This window comes from Carcharhinus amblyrhynchos, chromosome 2, assembly GCF_965287045.1.
Source record: "Carcharhinus amblyrhynchos chromosome 2, sCarAmb.v2.hapA, whole genome shotgun sequence".
Taxonomy (NCBI): Eukaryota; Metazoa; Chordata; class Chondrichthyes; order Carcharhiniformes; family Carcharhinidae; genus Carcharhinus; species Carcharhinus amblyrhynchos.
In genome coordinates, this window is record NC_137325.1 from 150,901,500 (window position 1) to 150,923,365 (window position 21,866).

The 21,866-nt window shown below is 47.5% G+C and overlaps 1 protein-coding gene across 1 annotated transcript in view; it reads left to right on the top strand.

Annotated features, from left to right (window-relative positions):
- LOC145359628 (plectin-like) overlaps nucleotides 1-21,866 on the top strand; it is a 128,586-nt gene that overhangs the window by 87,568 nt on the left and 19,152 nt on the right. The window contains exon 26 of the mRNA XM_080214330.1: nucleotides 5,814-9,194. Within this exon, the coding sequence (XP_080070456.1) occupies nucleotides 5,814-9,194 (3,381 nt within the window). The remainder of the gene's footprint in view (nucleotides 1-5,813; nucleotides 9,195-21,866) is intronic.

A 21,866-nucleotide genomic window follows, 5' to 3' on the forward strand; every position in this document is an offset into this window, starting at 1 on the left:
ATTGCTATCTGCCAATCCACCAAACTTTGTGTCACACACAGACACACACACTCACAAACACACGCTCTCACACTCACTCAGCTCACACTCACTCACTCAGGCACACAGACACGCTCACACATATATACTCACACACACACACACACACACTCATTCACACAAACACATACATACACACACACACTCATTCACACACACAAACACATTCACACACAATGCTCACACACACACACACACCCGCAAACACTAATTCATCCACACACACACTCATTCACCCACACACACTTATCCACATACTCATTCACACACCCATACACTCACACACACGTAGTCACACACCCATTTACACGCACACCCATTCACGCACACACGCAGACACAGCCAAACATATTCACACACTCTGACACACACACACACACATATTTAGAATATAGAACAGTACAACACAGTACAGGCCCCATGGCCCTCGCTGTTGTGCCAAGCTATGTCCAAACCCAAAATCAAGCTATCCCACTCCCTATCATTCTGGTGTGTTCCATGTGCCTATCCAATAACTGCCTGAAAGTTCCTAAAGTGTCCGACTCCACTATCACACCAGGCAGTGTATTCCACACTCCAACCACTCTCTGAGTAAAGAATCTACCTCGGACATCCCTCCTATATCTCCCACCATGAGCCTTATAGTTATGCCCCTTAGTAACAGCTAAATCCACCTGAGGAAATAGTCTCTGCATGTCCACTCCATCTATCCCTCTCATCATCTTATAAACCTCTATTAAGTCGCCTCTCATCCTCCTCCGCTCCAAAGAGAAAAGTCCCAGCTCCCTCAACCTTTCCTCATAAGACCTACCCTCCAAACCAGGCAGCATCCTGGTAAATCTCCTCTGCACTCTCTCCAATGCTTCCCCATTCTTCTTAAAATGAGGTGACCAGAACTAAACACAATATTCCAAATGTGGCCTCACAACGGTCCGGTATAGTTGCAGCATAACCCCACAGCTCTTAAACTCAAACCCCTGTTAATAAATGCTAACACACTATAGTCTTTCTTTATGGCTCTATCCACTCGAGTGGCAACCTTCAGAAATCTGTGGATATGAACCCCAAGATCTCTCTGTTCCTCCACATTCCTCAGAACCCTGCCGTTGACCCTGTAATCCGCATTCAAGTTTGTCCTACCAAAATGAATCACCTCACACTTATCAGGGTTAAACTCCATCTGCCACTTTTCGGCCCAGCTCTGCATCCTATCAATGTCTCTTTGCAGCCTGTAAGAGCCTTCCACCTCATCCACTACTCCACCAATCTTGGTGTCATCAGCAAATTTACTAACCCTAAGTTCTATGCTGGGGTCTTTTAAAAGACTTCTGGATGAGTATATGGGGTTTAATGAGATTGAGGGTTATAGATAGGTCTGTAGGTTGGTAGGTGTTGATGTGATCGGCGCAACTCGTGGGCCGAAGGGCCTGTTTGTGCTGTAGTGTTCTATGTTCTAACCCACCCTTCAGCCCCTTCTTCCAAGTCATTGATAAAAATCACAAACAGCAGAGGACCCAGCACTGATCCCTGTGGTACACCGCTGGTAACTGGCCTCCACTCTGAAAATTTTCCCTCCGCCACCAGCCTCTGTCTTCTATGAGACAGCCAGTTACTTATCCAATCAGAGAAATTTCCTTCAATTCCACTCCTCCTTACTTTCTTCATGAGCCTACCATGGGAAACCTTATCAAACACCTTACTAAAATCCACGTATACAACATCAACTGCTCTACCTTCATCTACACACTGAGTTACCTCCTCAAAGAATTCAATCAAATTTGTGAGACAGGACTTAACCCTCATGAAACCGCGCTGACTATCCCGGATTAAACTGTATTTTTCCAAATGGGCTGCAGAGGAACCTGGAGTGGGAGGGTGAGAATCCGGTCATTGTGGTTCATGTGGGTGCCAACGACGTAGGCAAAATGCGAACTGAGGATCTGGGGAGGGAGTATGAAAAGCTGGGAATGGAATTAAAAAGTAGAACCGACAAGGTGGTCATCTCTGGGCTACTGCCTGAACCGAGTGCAGATGGGCGTAGGGTTGATAGGATTAAGGAAGTGAATGGGTGGCTCAGGGATTGGTGTGGGAGGAATGGGTTTGAATTTATGGGGCATTGGCACCAGTATTGGGGTAGGTGGGACCTGTTCGGGCGGGATGGGGTTGGTCTGAACCGTGCTGGGACCAGAGTGCTGGCGAATAGAGTAAAGAGGACTGTAGACAGGGCTTTAAACTAATTAGTGGGGGGGAGGGTGTGAGGGTAGGTGACATTACGGGGTCTAAAGTTAAGGAGAGGGTACAGGTAAGGATAGAGGCCGAGGATGTCCCAATAATAGAGGGAGTAGGGGGTGTGAGTATGGTTGGTGGCGTTATGGCAAATCGGGTCCAGGTGAAGGCTGGGATGAAAGCACTTTATCTGAATGCACGAAGCATTCGGAATAAAGTGGATGAGTTGGTGGTGCAGATCGACACAAATGGATATGATCTGGCGGCCATTACAGAGACGTGGCTGCAAGGTGACAGGGACTGGGAGCTGAATGTCCAGGGGTATCAAGTGTTTAGGAAGGATAGGCAGGAGGGAAAAGTGGAGGGCGTAGCTCTGCTGATTAAGGATAGCATCAGGGTGGTAGCAAGGGATGATATTGGAGCCAAGGAGCAGAACGTGGAATCGTTGTGGGTCGAGATTAGGAACAGCAAAGGGAGGAAGACGCTGGTGGGTGTCGTCTAGAGGCCCCCGAATAATGATCTGGAGGTGGGGCGGGCTGTTAACGCGCAAATAAGTGCGGCGTGCAGGAATGGGACGGCCGTAGTTATGGGGGATTTCAATCTGTATATTGATTGGTCGACCCATGTTGGACGCAGTGGGCTCGAGGAGGAGTTCTTGGAATGCTGCTGGGATAGTTTCCTGGAACAGTGTGTTGGAGCCGACAAGGGAGCGAGCTATCTTAGATCTGGTGCTGTGTAATGAGGCGGGTAGAATTAGGGAACTTGCGGTGAAGGATCCTCTTGGGGAGAGTGATCATTGTATGGTGGAGTTTCTGGTGCAGATGGAGGAGGAGAAAGTGGGTTCCCGGACACGCGTCCTTTGTTTGAACAGAGGGGAGTACGGTAGGATGAGAGAAGAATTGGCGAATGTGGACTGGGGGAGCGCGTTGGAAGGTAGGTCTGCTGAAGAGCAGTGGAGGATCTTTAAGGAGATCTTTCTTGGTGCTTAGCGGAAATTTATTCCGATGGTCAAAAAGGACCGTAGGAGGAGAGGTAATAAGCCGTGGATAACGAAGGAGGTGAAGGAAAGTGTTAAATTAAAAGCGGAGGTGTTTAGAGTAGCTAAGAGTAGTGGGCGAGAAGAGGATTGGGAGAGGTTTAAATGTCAACAAAGATTGACAAAGAAGTTGATAAAGAAGGGTAGGAGAAACTATGAAGCTGGGCTAGCGCTTAATATAAAAAAGGATAGCAAGAGTTTTTATAAATATATAAAAAGGAAGAGGTTGGCTAGGGTGAATGTTGGACCCTTAGAGGATGAGAAGGGGGACTTAGTGGTAGGGGATGGGGAAATGGCTGAGGTCTTGAATAACTTTTTTGTTTCGGTCTTCACGGAGGAGGACGTGAATAATTTGCCGGGTGTTAGAGATGGAAAGGTGATAGGACTGGAGGGTCTCGATGACATTACTGTTACTAGAGAGGTGGTGCTCGACAGACTGGAGGGGCTGATTGTGGACAAGTCCCCAGGACCGGATGGAATGCATCCGAGGGTCCTGAAGGAAATGGCGGAGGTGATAGTGGATGCCTTGGTGGTTATTTTCCAGACGTCGCTGGATTCCGAGGAAGTGCCGGAAGATTGGAAAACGGCTAATGTTACGCCGTTGTTTAAGAAGGGTGCCAGGCAAAAGGCGGGGAATTATAGGCCGGTTAGTTTAACATCTGTTGTAGGTAAAATGTTAGAATCCGTCATCAAGGAGGAAATAGCGAGGCATCTTGAGGGGAACTGCTTGATAGAGCAGACGCAGCACGGTTTCGTTAAAGGGAAGTCGTGTCTGACAAATTTACTGGAGTTCTATGAGGATGTGTCTAGGGCGGTGGATAGAGGAGAGCCGGTGGATGTGGTCTTTCTTGATTTTCAGAAGGCGTTTGACAAGGTACCTCACAAGAGGTTATTGCAGAAGGTAAGGGGGCATGGAGTTGGGGGTAGGGTGTTAGCGTGGATAGAGGATTGGTTGTCAAATAGGAGGCAGAGAGTGGGGGTTAATGGGTGCTATTCGGATTGGCGGTTGGTGACTAGTGGAGTGCCCCAGGGGTCGGTGCTGGGGCCTCAGCTATTTACCATTTATATAGATGATCTGGAGGAGGGAACCGAGTGTCGGGTGTCGAAATTTGCTGATGACACCAAAATTGGTGGAAAGGCAAATTGTGCGGAGGGTGTGGAGAGTCTACAGAAGGATCTAGATAGGCTGGGTGAATGGGCCAGGAACTGGCAAATGGAATTTAATGTTGGTAAGTGCGAGGTGGTCCACTTTGGTAGGAATAATGGTAGGAAGGATTATTACTTACGTGGAGAAAAACTGCAGCAGGCGACGGTGCAGAGGGACCTCGGGGTCCTTGTGCATGAGTCGCAAAAACCCAGCCTGCAGGTGCAGCAGGTGGTCAGGAAGGCGAATGGGATGCTGGCCTTCATAGCGAGGGGGATTGAATATAAAAGTCTTGCTGCGGCTGTATAGGGCATTGGTGAGGCCGCAGCTGGAGTACTGTGTGCAGTTTTGGGCGCCGTACTTAGGCAAGGATATTTTGGCCTTGGAGGGAGTGCAGAGGAGGTTTACTAGGCTGATACCGGAGTTGAGGGGGTTGAGCTATGAGGAGAGGCTGAATAAATTAGGCTTGTACTCATTAGAGTTATGAGGGGAGATCTCATTGAGACGTATAAGATGATGAATGGGATGGATAGGATAGAGGTGGAGAGACTCTTCCCGCTCAGAAAGGATAGTAGGACTTAGGGGCACAGCCTCAAGGGGGGGCGTTTTAGAACGGAGTTGAGGAGGAACTTCTTCACTCAAAGGGTGGTGAATCTCTGGAATTCTCTGCCCGTTGAAGTGGTGGAGGCTACCTCGCTAAATATTTTTAAGACGCGGGTTGATGGGTTTTTGATAAGAGAGGGGATTAAGGGTTATGGGGAGAGGGCGGGAATGTGGAACTGAGCCAAGACAGATCAGCCATGATCTTATTGAATGGCGGGGCAGGCTCGAAGGGCTAGTTGGCCTACTCCTGCTCCTCTTTCTTATGTTCTTATATGTTCTTATGTTCAAATGGTCATAAATCCTATCTCTCAGGATCCGTTGCATTAACTTACTGACCACCGGAGTAAGACTAACTTAGTTAGGTTTTGCAAAGGGTAGCCTCTTCCAAATGTGTGGGGAAATCTAGCAAAGCTGGTGTTGCATTTCCAGCAATACAAGAGCAGTTTGGACAGGTTAAACAGGAAGCCCTTATGTCTAGGTCCGAGCAATGGGTTGCTTTTGGGTAAGCCCAGTGTTCTGTTTGAAGAGCTGCTGCTCTCAGTGGCAGCACTGAACTCCTTTAACGAGTGGAGGGGAGAGGTGGGGACAGTCTCTGAGACACAGATTCCACACTCCCCGCGCTCCCCCCTGGCCTGGGACTGGCTGGATTTGGAAATCCCAGTGCTATGGTTTCTTTCCTCGGTGTCTTGAGTCAAGATACTGGGTTTTTGTTGATGATCTGTTCTGATTGGTGCTTATTATCCAATTTTGTTTTGTGATGTTTAGAAAGCGGCAGAGGAGCTGAAAGCTGAGGAGAGAAAGCGTCTGGAAGAGGTGGAGGCAGAGTTAGAAAAACAGAAGCAGTTAGCTTCTGCTCACGCCAAGGCGAAAGCTGATGCTGAGAAAGAAGCTCGAGAATTGCAGCATCGGATAGAGGAAGAGGTGACAAAGAGAGAGACTGTTGCTGTGAATGCTGAACAACAGAAACAGAATGTTCAACAAGAACTCAACCAACTGAAAAACTCTTCCGAAGTGGAAATCAAGAAGAAGACAAAGATGGTGGAGGAGGTTCTCCTGAGTCGCACCAAGATTGAAGAGGAAATTCGGATTATCCAGTTACAGTTAGAAACTTCACAGAAACAGAAATCCTCAGCAGAGTTTGAGCTGCAGCAACTGAAGACACGAGCAGAAGAGGCAGACAAACAGAGGAAAGCAGCTCAGGACGAAGCTGAAAGACTTCGCAAACAAGTCATGGACGAGTCGCAGAAGAAGAAACAGGCGGAGGAGGAACTGAAATTGAAGATCCAGGCAGAGAAAGATGCAGCTCGGGAGAAACAAAAGGCTTTGGAGGACTTGCAGCATTTCAAAAACCAAGCAGCGGACATAGAGAGGAGAATGAAACAGGCAGAGGTAGAGAAAGAGAAACAACTGCTGCTGGTCCAGGAAATGGCTCAGAAAAGTGCCACTGCTGAACTTCAGAGCAAACGCATCTCCTTTGAACAAAAAACAACAGAATTGGAGTTATCTCTTCAACAAGAACATCAGACCGTTACCCAGTTACAGGAAGAGGCGGCACGATTAAAGAAGCAGCAGGAAGATGCTGAGAATGCCAAGAAAGAGGCAGAGAAAGAGCTCGAAAAATGGCGTCAGAAAGCCAACGAGGCTCTTCGATTGAGACTACAGGCAGAGGAGGTTGCTCATAAAAAATCACTGGCTCAAGAGGAAGCCGAGAGGCAGAAAGAAGATGCTGACCGCGAGGCTAGGAGGAGAGTGAAGACCGAGGAATTAGCCTTACGGCAGAAGGAAATGGCAGAGCAGGAGCTGGATAAACAAAGGAAGCTGGCAGAGGAGACAGCTCAACAAAAACTCTCTGCAGAACAGGAGGTAATCCGCTTACGGGCAGAGACTGAGAACGGAGAACAACAGAGGCTGCTCCTGGAGGAGGAACTGTACCGGCTAAAGAACGAAGTCAGCGAGGTCCTTCGCCAGAGAAAGCTGCTGGAAGAGGAGTTGGCGAAAGTGAAAGCTGAGATGGAGATACTGCTGGAGCTGAAAATAAAAACAGAGGAGGAAACCAGATCAAACACGGAAAAGACCAAGCAAATCCTGGAGACCGAGGCTCAGAAAATGAAGGAACTGGCAGCGGAAGCAGGGAAATTGCGAGCTGTGGCAGAGGATGCCAAGCGACAGAGACAGATGGCAGAGGAGGAAGCCAGTCACCAGAGGAGTGAGGCGGAGAGAATATTAAAAGAGAAACTCTCTGCCATTAATGATGCCACCCGTTTGAAAACGGAGGCTGAGATAGCATTGAAGGAGAAGGAAGCTGAAAACGAACGTCTCCGCCGACTGGCCGAGGATGAGGCCTACCAACGGAAGCTTCTAGAAGAACAAGCAATGCAGCACAAGCAAGACATTGAGGAAAGAATTTGTCAGCTAAGAAAGAGCTCGGACCTGGAGCTGGACCGTCAGAAAGTCATTGTAGATGAAACTTTGAAACAGAGAAGAATCATCGAGGAGGAAATTCGAATCCTCAAACTCAACTTTGAAAAGGCTTCAGGAGAAAAGTCTGATCTGGAAATTGAACTGCAGAAGCTAAAAACCATCGCTGAGGAAACCCAGCACAGCAAAAGAGAGGCAGAAAAGGAAGCTGAGGTACAACGAACACTGGCTTTAGATGAAGCAAATAAGAGACAAGAGGCTGAAAGAAAAGTCAAAGAAATTCTTGCTGCAGAGGAAGAGGCTGCTCGGCAACGTAAGGCAGCACTGGATGAGGTTGAGCGGCTGAAGAGACTATCTGAGGAAGCGTGGAAACAGAAGGAAGTGTCAGAGAAAGAGGCTGAGAGGCAGATTAGTTTGGCACATGAGGCTGCTCAGAAACGTATTGATGCTGAGGAGAAAGCCCACCTGGCAGCTGTGCAGCAAAAAGAACAGGAGCTCCTACAGAGCAAAAAACAAGAGAGGTCGATAGTGGACAACCTGAAGGAACAGGCCGAGAATGCCAAGCGACTGGCGGAGGAAGCAGAGCAGGCTCGACGGAGAGCTGAACAAGAGGCTGCTTTCTGTCGACAACAAGCTGAAGAGGCTGAATGCTTGAAGCAACAAGCTGAGAAAGAAGCTCAGGAAAAAGCCAAGGCACAACAAGATGCTGAAAAACTTAGGAAAGAAGCTGAGCTTGAAGCTGCAAAGAGAGCAAAGGCTGAAGAGGCAGCTCTGAAACAGAAGCACATGGCTGATGCTGATATGGAGAAGCACAAAAAGTTTGCTGAACAGACCCTGAGACAGAAAGCAGGAGTGGAACAGGAACTGACAAAGGTCAAACTGCAATTGGAGGAAACAGACCATCAAAAGTCCGTGTTAGGTGAGGAATTGCAGCGCCTAAAGTCGGAGGTGACGGAAGCCATAAAGCAGAAGAACCAAGCTGAAGCTGAACTCCACAAGGTCAAAGTACACATGGAAGAGCTCATCAAACTGAAGACCAAGATCGAAGAGGAAAACAAGATGCTGGTTTTGAAAGACAAAGATAACACGCAGAAACATCTTGCGCAAGAAGCAGAGAAAATGAAGCAGCTTGCTGAGCAAACGGCCAGGTTAACTGTTGAGGCGCAAGAAACTGCCCGTCAGAGGAAGTTGGCAGAGGAAGACTTGGCTCAACAGCGGGCACTGGCTGAAAAGATGTTGAAGGAGAAAATGCAGGTTATTCAGGAGGCAAACAAGCTGAGAGCAGAGGCTGAGATGTTGCAGAAACAGAGAGATCAGGCTCAGGAACAAGCAAAAAAACTGTCAGAAGACAAGCAGCAGATACAGCAGCGCCTGGATGAGGAAACTGAAGAGTTTCAGAAGCGTTTGTTAACTGAACGCCAACGCCAGGTGGAGATCAGCGAAGAAGCTCAGCATTTGAAGACTTTAGTCTCAGAGCTCTCTGAGGCTCAGGCAAAAGCAGAGGAGGAAGCCAAGAAATTCAAAAATGAAGCAAAAGAAATCAGCTTGAAGCTTCGTGACATTGAACAGACAACAAGAGAGAAGAGCAGCACTGTGGAAAAACTGGAACTTCAGTGGAGCCAGAGTAAAAAAGAGGCCAGTGAACTCCAGGAGGCTATAGCAGAGCTGGAGAAGGAGAAAGATAAACTCAGACAAGAAGCAGAATTGCTCCAACAGAGAGCAAAGGAGGTAAGGTTACTGAGCTGTACGTAGTTAGTCCTGCTGAGCAACAGGCAATAGAACATAGAACACTACAGCACAAACAGGCCCTTCAGCCCACGAGTTGCGCCGATCACATCAACACCTACCAACCTACAGACCTATCTATAACCCTCAATCTCATTAAACCCCATATACTCATCCAGAAGTCTTTTAAAAGACCCCAGCGAGTTCGCCTCCACCACCACTGACGGCAGCCGATTCCATTCACTCACCGCCCTCTGAGTGAAAAACTTACCCCTAACATCACTTCTGAACTTCCCTCCCCGCACCTTAAATCTGTGTCCTCTCGTAGCGACCATTTCAACCCGGGGAAATAGCCTCTGAGAGTCCACCCTATCTATTCCTCTCAACATTTTATAAACCTCTATCAGGTCGCCTCTCAACCTTCGTCTCTCCAGGGAAAAGAGTCCCAGCTCCCTCAACCTAACTTCATAAGGCATGCCTCCCAGTCCAGGCAACATCCTTGTAAATCTCCTCTGTACCCTTTCAATAGCTTCTACATCTTTCCTATAGTGAGGCGACCAGAACTGCGCACAATACTCTAAATGAGGCCTGACAAGGGTCTTATAAAGTTGCAGCATTACCTCCCGACTCCTAAACTCAATCCCTCGATTAATGAAGGCCAGTACACCATACGCCTTCTTGACCACATCCTCCACCTGCGAGGCCGATTTAAGAGTCCTGTGGACCCTGACCCCAAGATCCTTCTGCTCTTCAACACTACTCAGACTTCTGCCCAATGTTCGACCCAGTCCTCGGGATCAGAGCCAGGCAAGTGCTCAAAGTGTCAGTGGGCAAGCATTCTGGGGATTGTGACCAAAACTCAGTAAATCTTGAAGTCATTCTGGAAAGGAATAAGGACAGTCCGGAAATCAAGGGGACCATTCTCCCAAAATGCTGAATTTGCGGGCAAACTGGTGTAAATCACAATTGTTTTCTCAGTGGGAGTTCAGACCTGAATCTCCACACTCTGTGCAATGCAGAGGTCACAACTGAGAATCTCATGAAAAACCTGGGGGTGGGGGGGCCTATTCACGCTGCAGTTTGATAGTTCTGGACATCTGCACATGCACAGTGGTCGTGATCTGTCAGTCTTCTCAATCACTGGCCAGCCCGGGACCCCGCAGTGCTGCCCCTCCTGATACCACCACAGCCCTATTGCGGCTCCCATGACAATTCCTGGGCCCGCCCTGCCACCCTCTGCCCCCCAACCCAGCATGCCCCGATGTCCAGGCCCCCCCAGCAGTGGCCACCCAACCCACCTCCCCAACCCACACCCCCAACCCCCGCCCCCACCAACCCACACCCCCATCCCCCCCCCACCCCTACCCACCCCTGCAGACGAGCTGATTCCATTGATGGGAGACACCATCTGCACACCGCCCCCCCCACCCCAGCAGAGCACCCCCAACCAGCCCTGATCACTGGCCTCCCTTTAACCCAGACCGAGTGGCAGCAAGACCCCCACCCCAACCAATCGCCCCCTAGGTCCTGCCCACAGTAGGCCCCTGACCTTCAGCACTGCCCAGTGCCCATTGGACAGTACCAAGGTGCCCCCTGGGCACAGGCACTTTGCTCCTTGGGCAGTGCCAACGCCCCTCTCCCCCAACTGCCAAGTCCTGACGGTGGGGGCCCCAACTGCCCCCTCTTCAGTCTGGTGGGGTCTCCCGCTAGTTCTTCAAATGTGAGGAGCTACTGTAAACCCTGCCAGAATGAAGTACTCCTGGTGAGGTGGGAAATGCTGTCAGGTCCGGTACATTTTGTGCCAAGCCCAATAATCGCATTCAAAATAGATTAAAAATACATTTAAACAGATTTAAATCACTTATCTCTCTTCCCGCCAGTTTCCAGCACGGTCCCAACTGCGCCTGCTCTCTGGCTCTGGGAGACGCGCATGTGTCGAGGACGTATGCACAAATATCGTGAAATGGCCGACATATGTATCTCCCGACCTAACCCGTCAGAAAATTTGTGGGTCGCGATGAAAGATTCGCCTCCCCAAGTGTATGAATTGGGAGAAGACTGATTTCAATATCATTAGACAGGATTTGGCAAACATAGACTGGGGGCAGATACTTGCAGGGAAATCTCCATTTGGAAAGCGAGAGTCTTTTATAAGTGAACATAGAACATTACAGCGCAGAACAGGCCCTTCGGCCCACGATGTTGCGCCAACCAGCTTTTAAAAAAAAACACTAACCCACTAATCTAAACCAATCCCATTTCGTCCATAAACCTATCCACAGATCTCTTAAACGCCCCCAAACTAGGCACATTTACAACTGCAGCTGGCAGGGCATTCCAGTCCCTCACCACCCTCTGGGTAAAGAACCTACCTCTGACATCAGTCCTATAACTACCCCCCCTTAATTTAAAGCCATGCCCCCTCGTGCTAGCTTTCTCCATCCGAGGAAAAAGGGTATCACTATCCACCCTGTCTAAACCTCTAATCATCTTATATGTTTCAATAAGGTCCCCTCTTAGCCGCCTTCTTTCCAGCAAAAACAACCCCAAATCTCTCAGTCTCTCCTCGTAGGATCTCCCCTCCATACCAGGCAACATCCTGGTAAACCTCCTCTGCACCCTCTCCAAAGCCTCTACATCCTTCCTGTAATGTGGGGACCAGAACTGCACACAATACTCCAAGTGCGGCCGCACCAGAGTTGTGTACAGTTGCAGCTGCGACTCCTAAATTCAATCCCCCTACCAATAAACGCCAAGACACCGTATGCCTTCTTAACAACCTTATCTACTTGATTCCCAACTTTCAGGGATCTATGTACACATACACCTAGATCCCCCTACTCCTCCACACTATTCAAAGTCCTCCCGTTAGCCCTATACTCAACACATCTGTTATTCCTACCGAAATGAATTACCTCACACTTCTCCACATTAAACTCCATCTGCCACCTCGCGGCCCAGCTCTGCAACCTTTCTAAGTCACCCTGCAAACTATGACACCCTTCCTCACAATCTACCACACCTCCGACTTTGGTGTCATCAGCAAATTTACTAATCCACCCAACTATACCCTCATCCAGATCATTTATAAAAATTACAAACAGCAGTGGCCCCAAAACAGATCCCTGAGGCACACCACTCGTAACCGAACTCCATGACGAATATTTACCATCAACCACCACCCTCTGTCTCCTATCTGCTAGCCAATTCCTGATCCAATTACCTAGATCACCCCCAATCCCATACATCTGCATTTTCTGCAGAAGCCTACCATGGTGAACCTTATCAAACGCCTTACTAAAATCCATATACACCACGTCAACTGCCTTACCCCTATCCACCTCTTTGGTCACTTTCTCAAAGAACTCGATAAGGTTAGTAAGGCACGACCTACCCGCTGCAAAACCATGCTGACTGTCTCTAATCAATTCATTACTCTCCAAATAACTATAAATCCTGTCTCTAATAATCCTTTCCAAAACCTTACCCACCACAGAAGTAAGACTCACCGGTCTATAATTCCCAGGGAAGTCTCTGCTCCCCTTCTTAAACAATGGGACAACATTTGCTGTCCTCCAATCTTCCGGTACTATACCAGAGACCAACGACGACCTGAAGATCAGAGCCAGAGGCTCCGCAATCACCTCTCTTGCCTCCCAGAGAATCCTAGGGTAAATCCCATCCGGACCTGGGGACTTATCTATTTTCAAACCCTCTAAAATATCCAGCACATCCCCCGTATCAACTGCAATACTATCTATTTTACACCCCTGCACCCCAGTGTCCTCCTCAGCTACATTCATGTCCCCTTGCGTGAACACCGAAGAGAAATATTGGTTCAACGCCTCTCCAATCTCCTCCGGTTCCACACACAACTTCCCTCTACTGTCTGTAACTGGCCCTAATCTTGCCCTAACCAACCTTCTGTTCTTGACATACCTGTAAAACGCCTTAGGGTTCTCCTTAATCCTATCAGCCAAAGTCACCTCATGTCCTCTTTTAGCCCTTCTTAACTCCCTCTTCAACTCCCTCCTAGCCAATCTAAAACTTTCTAATGCACTACCTGAGCCCTCAAGCCTCATCCGAACATAAGCCTCCTTTTTCTTCCTAACCAACGAATCAACTTTTTTAGTGCACCACGGTTCCCTGGGCCTACCAAATCCTCCTTGCAAATAGTGAGAGTTCAGAGTCAGCGCATTCCTCGAAGAGTGAAGGGCAAAAGAGGCAAGTCCAGGGAACCCTCGATGTCAAGGGATAGTGAGGGTTTAGAATCATAGAAATCCTACAGTGCAGAAGGAGGCCATTTGGCCCAACAAGTCTGCATTGACAACAATCCCACCAAGGCCTTATCTTTGTAACACCACACAATCCCCCAACACTAAAGGGCAATCCCACTCAGACCTGTTCTCCATAACCCCAAGTATTTACCCCACTAATCCCCCCAATCTACACATCTCAGGACACTAAGGGATAATTTATCATGGCCAATCCACCTAACCTGCACGTCTTTGGGCTGTGGGAGGAAACCGGAGCACCCGGAGGAAACCCACGCAGACTCGGGGAGAATGTGCAGACCCCGCATAGACAGCAATCTAAGCCAGGAATTGAACCCGGATCCCTGGCACTGTGAGACAGCAGTGCTAAACACTATGCCGTTAGATAAAGAAAAAAATGTATATGGTAGATGTGGAGCATTAAAAATAGGGGAGGCCCTTCAGGAATAAAGAGTGTGTAGGGATGGGGGGATGCCTAAGAAATAAATAAGGAGGGCAAAGAGGGGCCATAAAATATCATTGACAAATAAGATAATGGAAAACCCCAAGGCAATTTCAAATTATATTAAGAGCAAGAGGATGAGCAGGGTAAGAGTGGGACTCATTAGAGACCAAAGAGGAATCAGTGTGCGGAGCCAGAGGACGTGGGCAAGGTCTGAAATGAATATTTTTCATCTGTATTCACAAAGGAGGAAGACATTGTCACTGGAAATTTCAGTTCTATTGAAGTTCTAAGTTTAATAAGGAGAAGGTAATAGATGTTTCAGCAGGCAGAAAGGTGCATAAATCCCCAGGGCCTGATGATCTGTATCCCAGGCTGCTATGAGAGGTGAGGGAGGAGATTGCAGGGGGCCTTGACAGAGATATTTAAGTCTTTATTGGTCACAGAATGAGGAATTTCTCATTCAGTATGTGGAAGGCCCGACTAGAGAGGGGGAAAAACTTGACCTCCTCTTGGGAAATAAGGAAGGTAGAAGTGTTAGTGAGGGTTCATTTTGGGACCAGTCACCATAATTCCATTACTTTTAACATGAATGATAGCTCTGGCCCAAAAGTTAAAATTCTAAATTGGGGCAAGACCAATTTTGATGGTATTAGACAGGAACTTTCAAAAGATAATTGGGGGAGTCTGTGGGAAGGCAAAAGGATGGCTGGTAAGTGGGAGACTTTCAAAAATGTGTTAACCAGGGTTCAGGGTAAACACATCACTACTAAAGTGAAGGGCAAGGCTGGTAGAAGTTGGGAACCCTTGATGGCTCAGCATATTGAAGCCCTGGTCAAAGAGAAGAAGGAGGCACATGACATGCATAGGCAGCTGGGATCAAGTGGATCCCTTGAAGAGTATAGGGAGTGTAGGAGTAGAGTTAAGAGAGAAATCAGGAAGGCAAAAACGGGACACAAGATTGCTTTGGCAGATAAGGCAAAGGAGACTCCAAAGAGCTTCTACAAATGCATTTTCTCACAGAGGATGCTGAGTGTCTGGAACAAGCTGCCAGAGGTAGTAGTAGAGGCAGGTACAATTTTGTCTTTTAAAAAGCATTTAGACAGTTACATGGGTACAGTGGGTATAGAGGGATATGGGCCAAATGCAGGCAATTAGGATTAGCTTAGGCAGTTAACAAAAAGGGCGGCATGGACAAGTTCAGCTGAAGGGCCTGTTTCCATGCTGTAAACCTCGATGACTCTATGACATAAAGAGCAAAAGAGTAACTAGGGAGAGAGTAAGGCCTCTTAAGGATCAACAAGGTCATCTATGTGCAGATCCACAAGAAATGGGTGAGACCCTAAATAAATATTTCTCATCAGTATTTACCGTTGAGAAAAGCATGGATGTTAGGGAACTTGGGGAAATAAATAGTAACGTCTTGAGAAGTGTACATATTACAAAGAAGGAGGTGCTGGAAGTTTTAAAGCGCATCAAGGTAGATAAATCTCCAGGACCTGATGAAGAGCATCCCAGGACATTGCGAGAGAACATAAGAACTAGGAGCAGGAGTGGGCCATCTGGCCCCTCGAGCCTGCCCTGCCATTCAATAAGATATGGCTGATCTTTTTGTGGACTCAGCTCCACTTACCCGCCCGCTCACCATAACCCTTAATTCCTTTACAGTTCAAAAATCTGACTACCTTTGCCTTAAAAACATTCAATGAGGGAGCCTCAACTGCTTCACTGGGCAGGGAATTCCACAGATTCACAACCCTTTGTTGTGAAGAAGTTCCTCCTCAACTCAGTCCTAAATCTGCTTCCCCTTATTTTGAGGCTATGCCCCCTAGTTCTAGTTTCACTGCCAGTGGAAACAACTTCCCTGCTTCTGTCTTATCTGTTTCTTTCATAATTTTAATTATTTCTAGAAACTCATTCTTCTGAATTCCAATGAGTACAGCCCCAGTCTACTCAGTCTCTTCCCATAAGCCAATCCTCTCAACTCCGGAATCAACCTAGTGAATCTCCTCTGCACCCCCTCCAGTGCCAGTATAACCTTTCTCAAGTAAGGAGACCAAAACTGTACGCAGTACTCCATTTGCCACATCTTCGCCATTCACTTAGACTATCCCTTTGCAAACTTTCAGCATCCTCTGCACACTTTGCTCTGCCACCCATCTTAGTGTCATCTGTGAATTTTGACACACTACACTTGGTCCCCAGCTCCAAATCATCTATGTAAATCGTAAACAATTACGGTCCTAACACTGATCCCTGAGGCACACCACTAGTCACTGATCTCCAACCAGAAAAACACCCATTTATCCTCACCCTTTGCTTTCTGTTAGTTAACCAATCCTCTATCTATGCTACTACATTACCCATAACACTGTGCACCTTTATCTTATGCAGCAGTCTTTGGTGCGGCACCTTGTCAAATGCCTTCTGGAAATCCAGATACACCACACCCACTGGTTCCCTTTATCCACTGTGCTCGTAATGAACCATAGAAATCATAGAAACTCTACAGTGCAGAAGGAAGCTATTTCGCCCATTGAGTCTGCACTAACCATAATCCCATCCAGGCCCTATTCCCGTAACCTCTCATATTTATCCTGCTAATCCCCTGATCCTGGGTTAATTTAGCATGGCCAGTAAACGCACTTCTTTGGACTGTGGGAGGAAACCAGAGCAACCGGAGGAAACCCACACAGATAAGGGGAGAATGTACAGACTCCACACAGACAGTGACCCGAGCCTGGAATTGAACCCGATCCCTCATGCTATGAGGCAGCAGTGCTAAACACTGTGCCACAGTGCCGCACTAAAGAATTCCACTAAATTAGTCAAAGATGACCCACCCTTCATGAACCTATGCTGCATCTTCCCAGTGGGATAATTTCATAGAAACAAAGAAACCGTAAAACCCCTACAGTGCAGAAGGAGGCCATTCAACCCATCAAGCCTGCACCAACAACAATCCTACCCAGGCCCTATCCCTATAACCCAACATATTTACCCAGGTAATCCCTGAAACCCATGCATCATCCCAGGACACTAGGGGGGCAATTTAGAACAAGAACAAAGAAAATATGATTAAGAATAGTCAGCATGGCTTTGTCAAAGGCAGATTGTGCCTTTCAAGCCTGATTGAATTTTTTGAAGATGTGACTAAACACATTGATGAAGGAAGAGCAGTAGATTTAGTATATATGGACTTCAGCAAAGCATTTGATAAGGTGCCCCATGCAAGGTTTATTGAGAAAGTGAGGGGGCATGGGATCCAAGGGGACATTACTTTGTGGATTCAGAACTGACTTGCCCACAGAAGACAAAGAGTGGTTATAGATGGGTCATATTCTGCATGGAGGTCGGTCACCAGTAGAGTGCCCCAGGGATCCGTTCTGGGAGCCTTGCTCTTTGTGATTTTTATAAATGACCTGGATGAGGAAGTGGAGGGATGGGTTGGTAAGTTTGCTGATGACACAAAGGTTGGAGGTGTTGTGGATAGTGTGGAGGGATGTCAGAAGTTGCAGAGAGACATTGATGGGATGCAAGACTGGGCGGAGAAGTGGCAGATGGAGTTCAACCCAGATAAGTTGAAGTGGTTCATTTTGGCAGGTCAAATGGGACGAAGGAATATAATACTAATGGTAGGACTCTTGGCAGTGTAGAAGATCAGAAGGATCTTGGGGTCCGAGTTCATACGACGCTCAAAGCAGTTGCGCAGGTTGAAGCTGTGGTTAAGAAAGCATATGGTGGACTAGCCTTCATCAGTTAAGGACTTGAGTTTAGGAGTCGAGAGATAATGCTGCAGCTATATAGGACCCTGGTCAGACCTCACTTGGAGTACTGTGCTCAGTTCTGGTCGCCTCATTGCAGGAAGGATGTAGAACATAGAACATTACATAGAACATAGAACATTACAGCGCAGAACAGGCCCTTCGGCCCACGATGTTGCTCCGACCAGTTACAAAACAATGACCCACTAACCTAAACCAATCCCTTTTCGTCCATAAACCTATCCACGGATCTCTTAAACGCCCCCAAACTAGGCGCATTTACAACTGCAGCAGGCAGGGCATTCCAATCCCTCACCACCCTCTGGGTAAAGAACCTACCCCTGACATCCGTCCTATAACTACCCCCCCTTAATTTAAAGCCATGCCCCCTCGTGCTAGATTTCTCCATCAGAGGAAAAAGGCTATCACTATCCACCCTATCTAAACCTCTAATCATCTTATATGTTTCAATAAGATCCCCTCTTAGCCGCCTTCTTTCCAGCGAAAACAACCCCAAATCCCTCAGCCTCTCCTCATAGGACCTCCCCTCCATACCAGGCAACATCCTGGTAAACCTCCTCTGCACCCACTCCAAAGCCTCCACATCCTTCCTGTAATGTGGGGACCAGAACTGCACACAGTACTCCAAGTGCGGCCGCACCAGAGTTGTGTACAGTTGCAACATAACGCTGCGACTCCTAAATCCAATCCCCCTACCAATAAACGCCAAGACACCGTATGCCTTCTTAACAACCTTATCTACTTGATTCCCAACTTTCAGGGATCTATGTACACGTACACCTAGATCCCTCTGCTCATCCACACTATTCAAAGTCCTCCCGTTAGCCCTATACTCAACACATCTGTTATTCCTACCAAAGTGAATTACCTCACACTTCTCCGCATTAAACTCCATCCGCCACCTCTCGGCCCAGCTCTGTAACCTGTCTAAGTCTTCCTGCAAACTATGACACCCTTCCTCACTATCTACCACACCTCCGACTTTGGTGTCATCAGCAAATTTACTAATCCACCCAACTATACCCTCATCCAGATCATTAATAAAAATTACAAACAGCAGTGGCCCCAAAACAGATCCCTGAGGCACACCACTCGTAACCGAACTCCATGATGAATATTTACCATCAACCACCACCCTCTGACTCCTATCCGCTAGCCAATTCCTGATCCAATTCCCTAGATCACCCCCAATCCCATACATCTGCATTTTCTGCAGAAGCCTACCATGGTGAACCTTATCAAACGCCTTACTAAAATCCATATACACCACGTCCACTGCCTTACCCCCATCCACCTCTTTGGTCACTTTCTCAAAAAACTCAATAAGGTTAGTAAGGCACGACCTACCCTCCACAAAACCATGCTGACTATCTCCAATCAATTCATTACTCTCCAAATAACTATAAATCCTATCCCTAATAATTTTTTCTAAAACCTTGCCCACAACAGAAGTGAGACTCACCGGTCTATAATTCCCGGGGAAGTCTCTGTTCCCCTTCTTAAACAATGGGACAACATTCGCTAACCTCCAATCATCTGGTACTATACCAGAGGCCAACGACGACCTGAAGATCAGAGCCAGAGGCTCAGCAATCACTTCTCTTGCCTCCCAGAGAATCCTGGGGTAAATCCCATCCGGACCAGGGGACTTATCTATTTTCAAACCCTCCAGAATATCCAGCACATCCTCCTTATCAATTGTAACACTGTCAATTCTACTCCCCTGCAACCCAGTGTCCTCCTCAGCTATATCCATGTCCCCCTGTGTGAACACCGAAGAGAAATATTGGTTCAATGCCTCTCCAATCTCCTCCGGTTCCACACATAACTTCCCTAACAGCGCAGTACAGGCCCTTCAGCCCTCGATGTTGCGCCGACCAGTGGAACCAATCTAATGACCCTCTAACCTAAACTATTCCAATGTCATCCATATGCCTATCCACTCACCATTTGAACGCCCTTAAAGTTGGCGAGTCCACAACTGCTGCAGGCAGGGCATTCCACGGCCTTACTACCCTCTGAGTAAAGAACCTACCTCTGACATCCGTCCTATAATTACCACCCCTTAATTTAAAGCTATGTCCTCTTGTGTTAGCCATCACCATCCGAGGAAAAAGGCACTCACTGTCCACCCTATCCAATCCTCTGATCATCTTGTATGCCTCAATTAGGTCACCTCGTAACCTTCTCTCAAATGAAAATAATCTCAAGTCCCTCAGCCTTTTCTCATAAGACCTTCCCACCATACCAGGTAACATCCTGGTAAACCTCCTCTGCACCTTTTCCAATGCCTCCACATCTTTCTTACAATGTGGCGACCAGAACTGTACGCAATACCCCCAAGTGCGGCCGCACCAGAGTTTTGTACAGTTGTAACATGACCTCACGGCTCCGAAATTCAATCCCTCTACCAATAAAAGCTAACACACTGTACGCCTTCTTAACAGCCTTATCAACCTGGGTGCCAACTTTCAGGGAGCTATGCACATGTACCCCGAGATCTCTCTGCTCGTCAACACTACTAAGAGTTCTTCCATTAGCCCTATATTCTGTATTCCTGTTACTCTTACCAAAGTGAATCACCTCACACTTTTCCGTATTAAACTCCATTTGCCACCTCTCAGCCCAGCCCAGCTCTTATCTATGTCCCTCTGCAAACTGGAACATCCATCCTCACTGTCTACAACTTCTCCGACTTTGGTGTCGTCAGCAAATTTACTAACCCGTCCTTCTACACCCAGTTTTTTCCTGATTTTCCATGTAGTTGAACCCTTCTCCCCACATGCTAATCTGCTGCTTTGCTTCCTATTACCCAGTATACTTCCCCTAGTTTTACCCTCCCACCCCAACTTGCTAGTTTAAAGTCCTTGTGACCATCCTATTTAAGGCTTCGTTAGTAAGTTTGCAGATGATACCAAGGTTGGTGGCCTAGTGGACAGTGAAGAAGATTATCTCCAATTGCAATGGGATCTTGATCAATTGGGCCAATGGGCTGACGAATGGCAGATGGAGTTTAATTTAGATAAATACAAGGTGATACATTTTGGTAGATTGAACCAGGGCAGGACTGACTCAGTTAATGGTAGGGCATTGGGGAGAGTTACAGAACCAAGAGATCTAGGCATACATGTTCTTAGCTCCTTGAAAATGGAGTCACAGGTGGACAGAGTGGTGAAGAAGGTATTCGGCATGCTTGGTTTCATCGGTCAGAACATTGAATACAGGAGTTGGGGACGTCTTGTTGAACTTGTACAAGACATTAGTTAGGCCACGCTTCGAACACTGTGGACAGGTCTGATCACCTATTATAGAAAGAATATTATTAAACTAGAAAGAGTGCAGAAGACATTTACTAGGATGCTACCGGGACTTGATGGATTGAGTTATAAGGAGAGGCTGGATAGACTGGGACTTTTTCTCTCGAGTGTAGAAGGCTGAGGGGTGATCTTATAGATGTCTATAAAATAATGAGGGGCATAGAACAGCTAGATAGTCAATATCTTTTCCCAAAGTTAGGGGAGTCTAAAACTAGAGAGCATAGCTTTAAGGTGAGAGGGGAGAGATACAGAAGTGTTCAGAGGGGCAGTTTTTTCACACAGAGGGTGGTGAGTGTCTCGAGCAAGCTGCCAGAGGTAGTAGTAGAGGGGGGTACAATTTTGTTGGGTGGCATGGTAGCACAGTGGTTGGCACTGCTACCTCACAGCGCCAGGGACCCTAGTTCAATTCCCGGTTCGGGTCAGTGTCTGTGTGGAGTTTGCAAATTCTCCCCGAGTCTGCGTGGGTTTCCTCCGGGTGCTCTGCTTTCCCCCACAGCCCAAAGATGTGCAGGTTAGGTGAATTGGCCACGCTAAATTCACCCTCAGTGTACCTGAAAAGGCGCCGGAGTGTGGTGCCCAGGGGATGTTCACAGTAACTTATTGCAGTGTGAATGTAAGCCTACTTGTGACTAATAAGTAAACTTTTTAAAAAGCATTTAGACAGTTACACGGATAATATGGATATAGGGGGATATGGGCCAAATGCAGGCAATTGGGACTAGCTTAGTGGAGTGAGGAGGTGGATATTAGGGGCAGTTATTGTATGTGGATATCAGGGTGGGGGAGGGTTATTGGCTTCTGTAGCAACCTGGGATAGATGCCATTTAGCCCCATGGGCATCACAACGGTTAGCACTG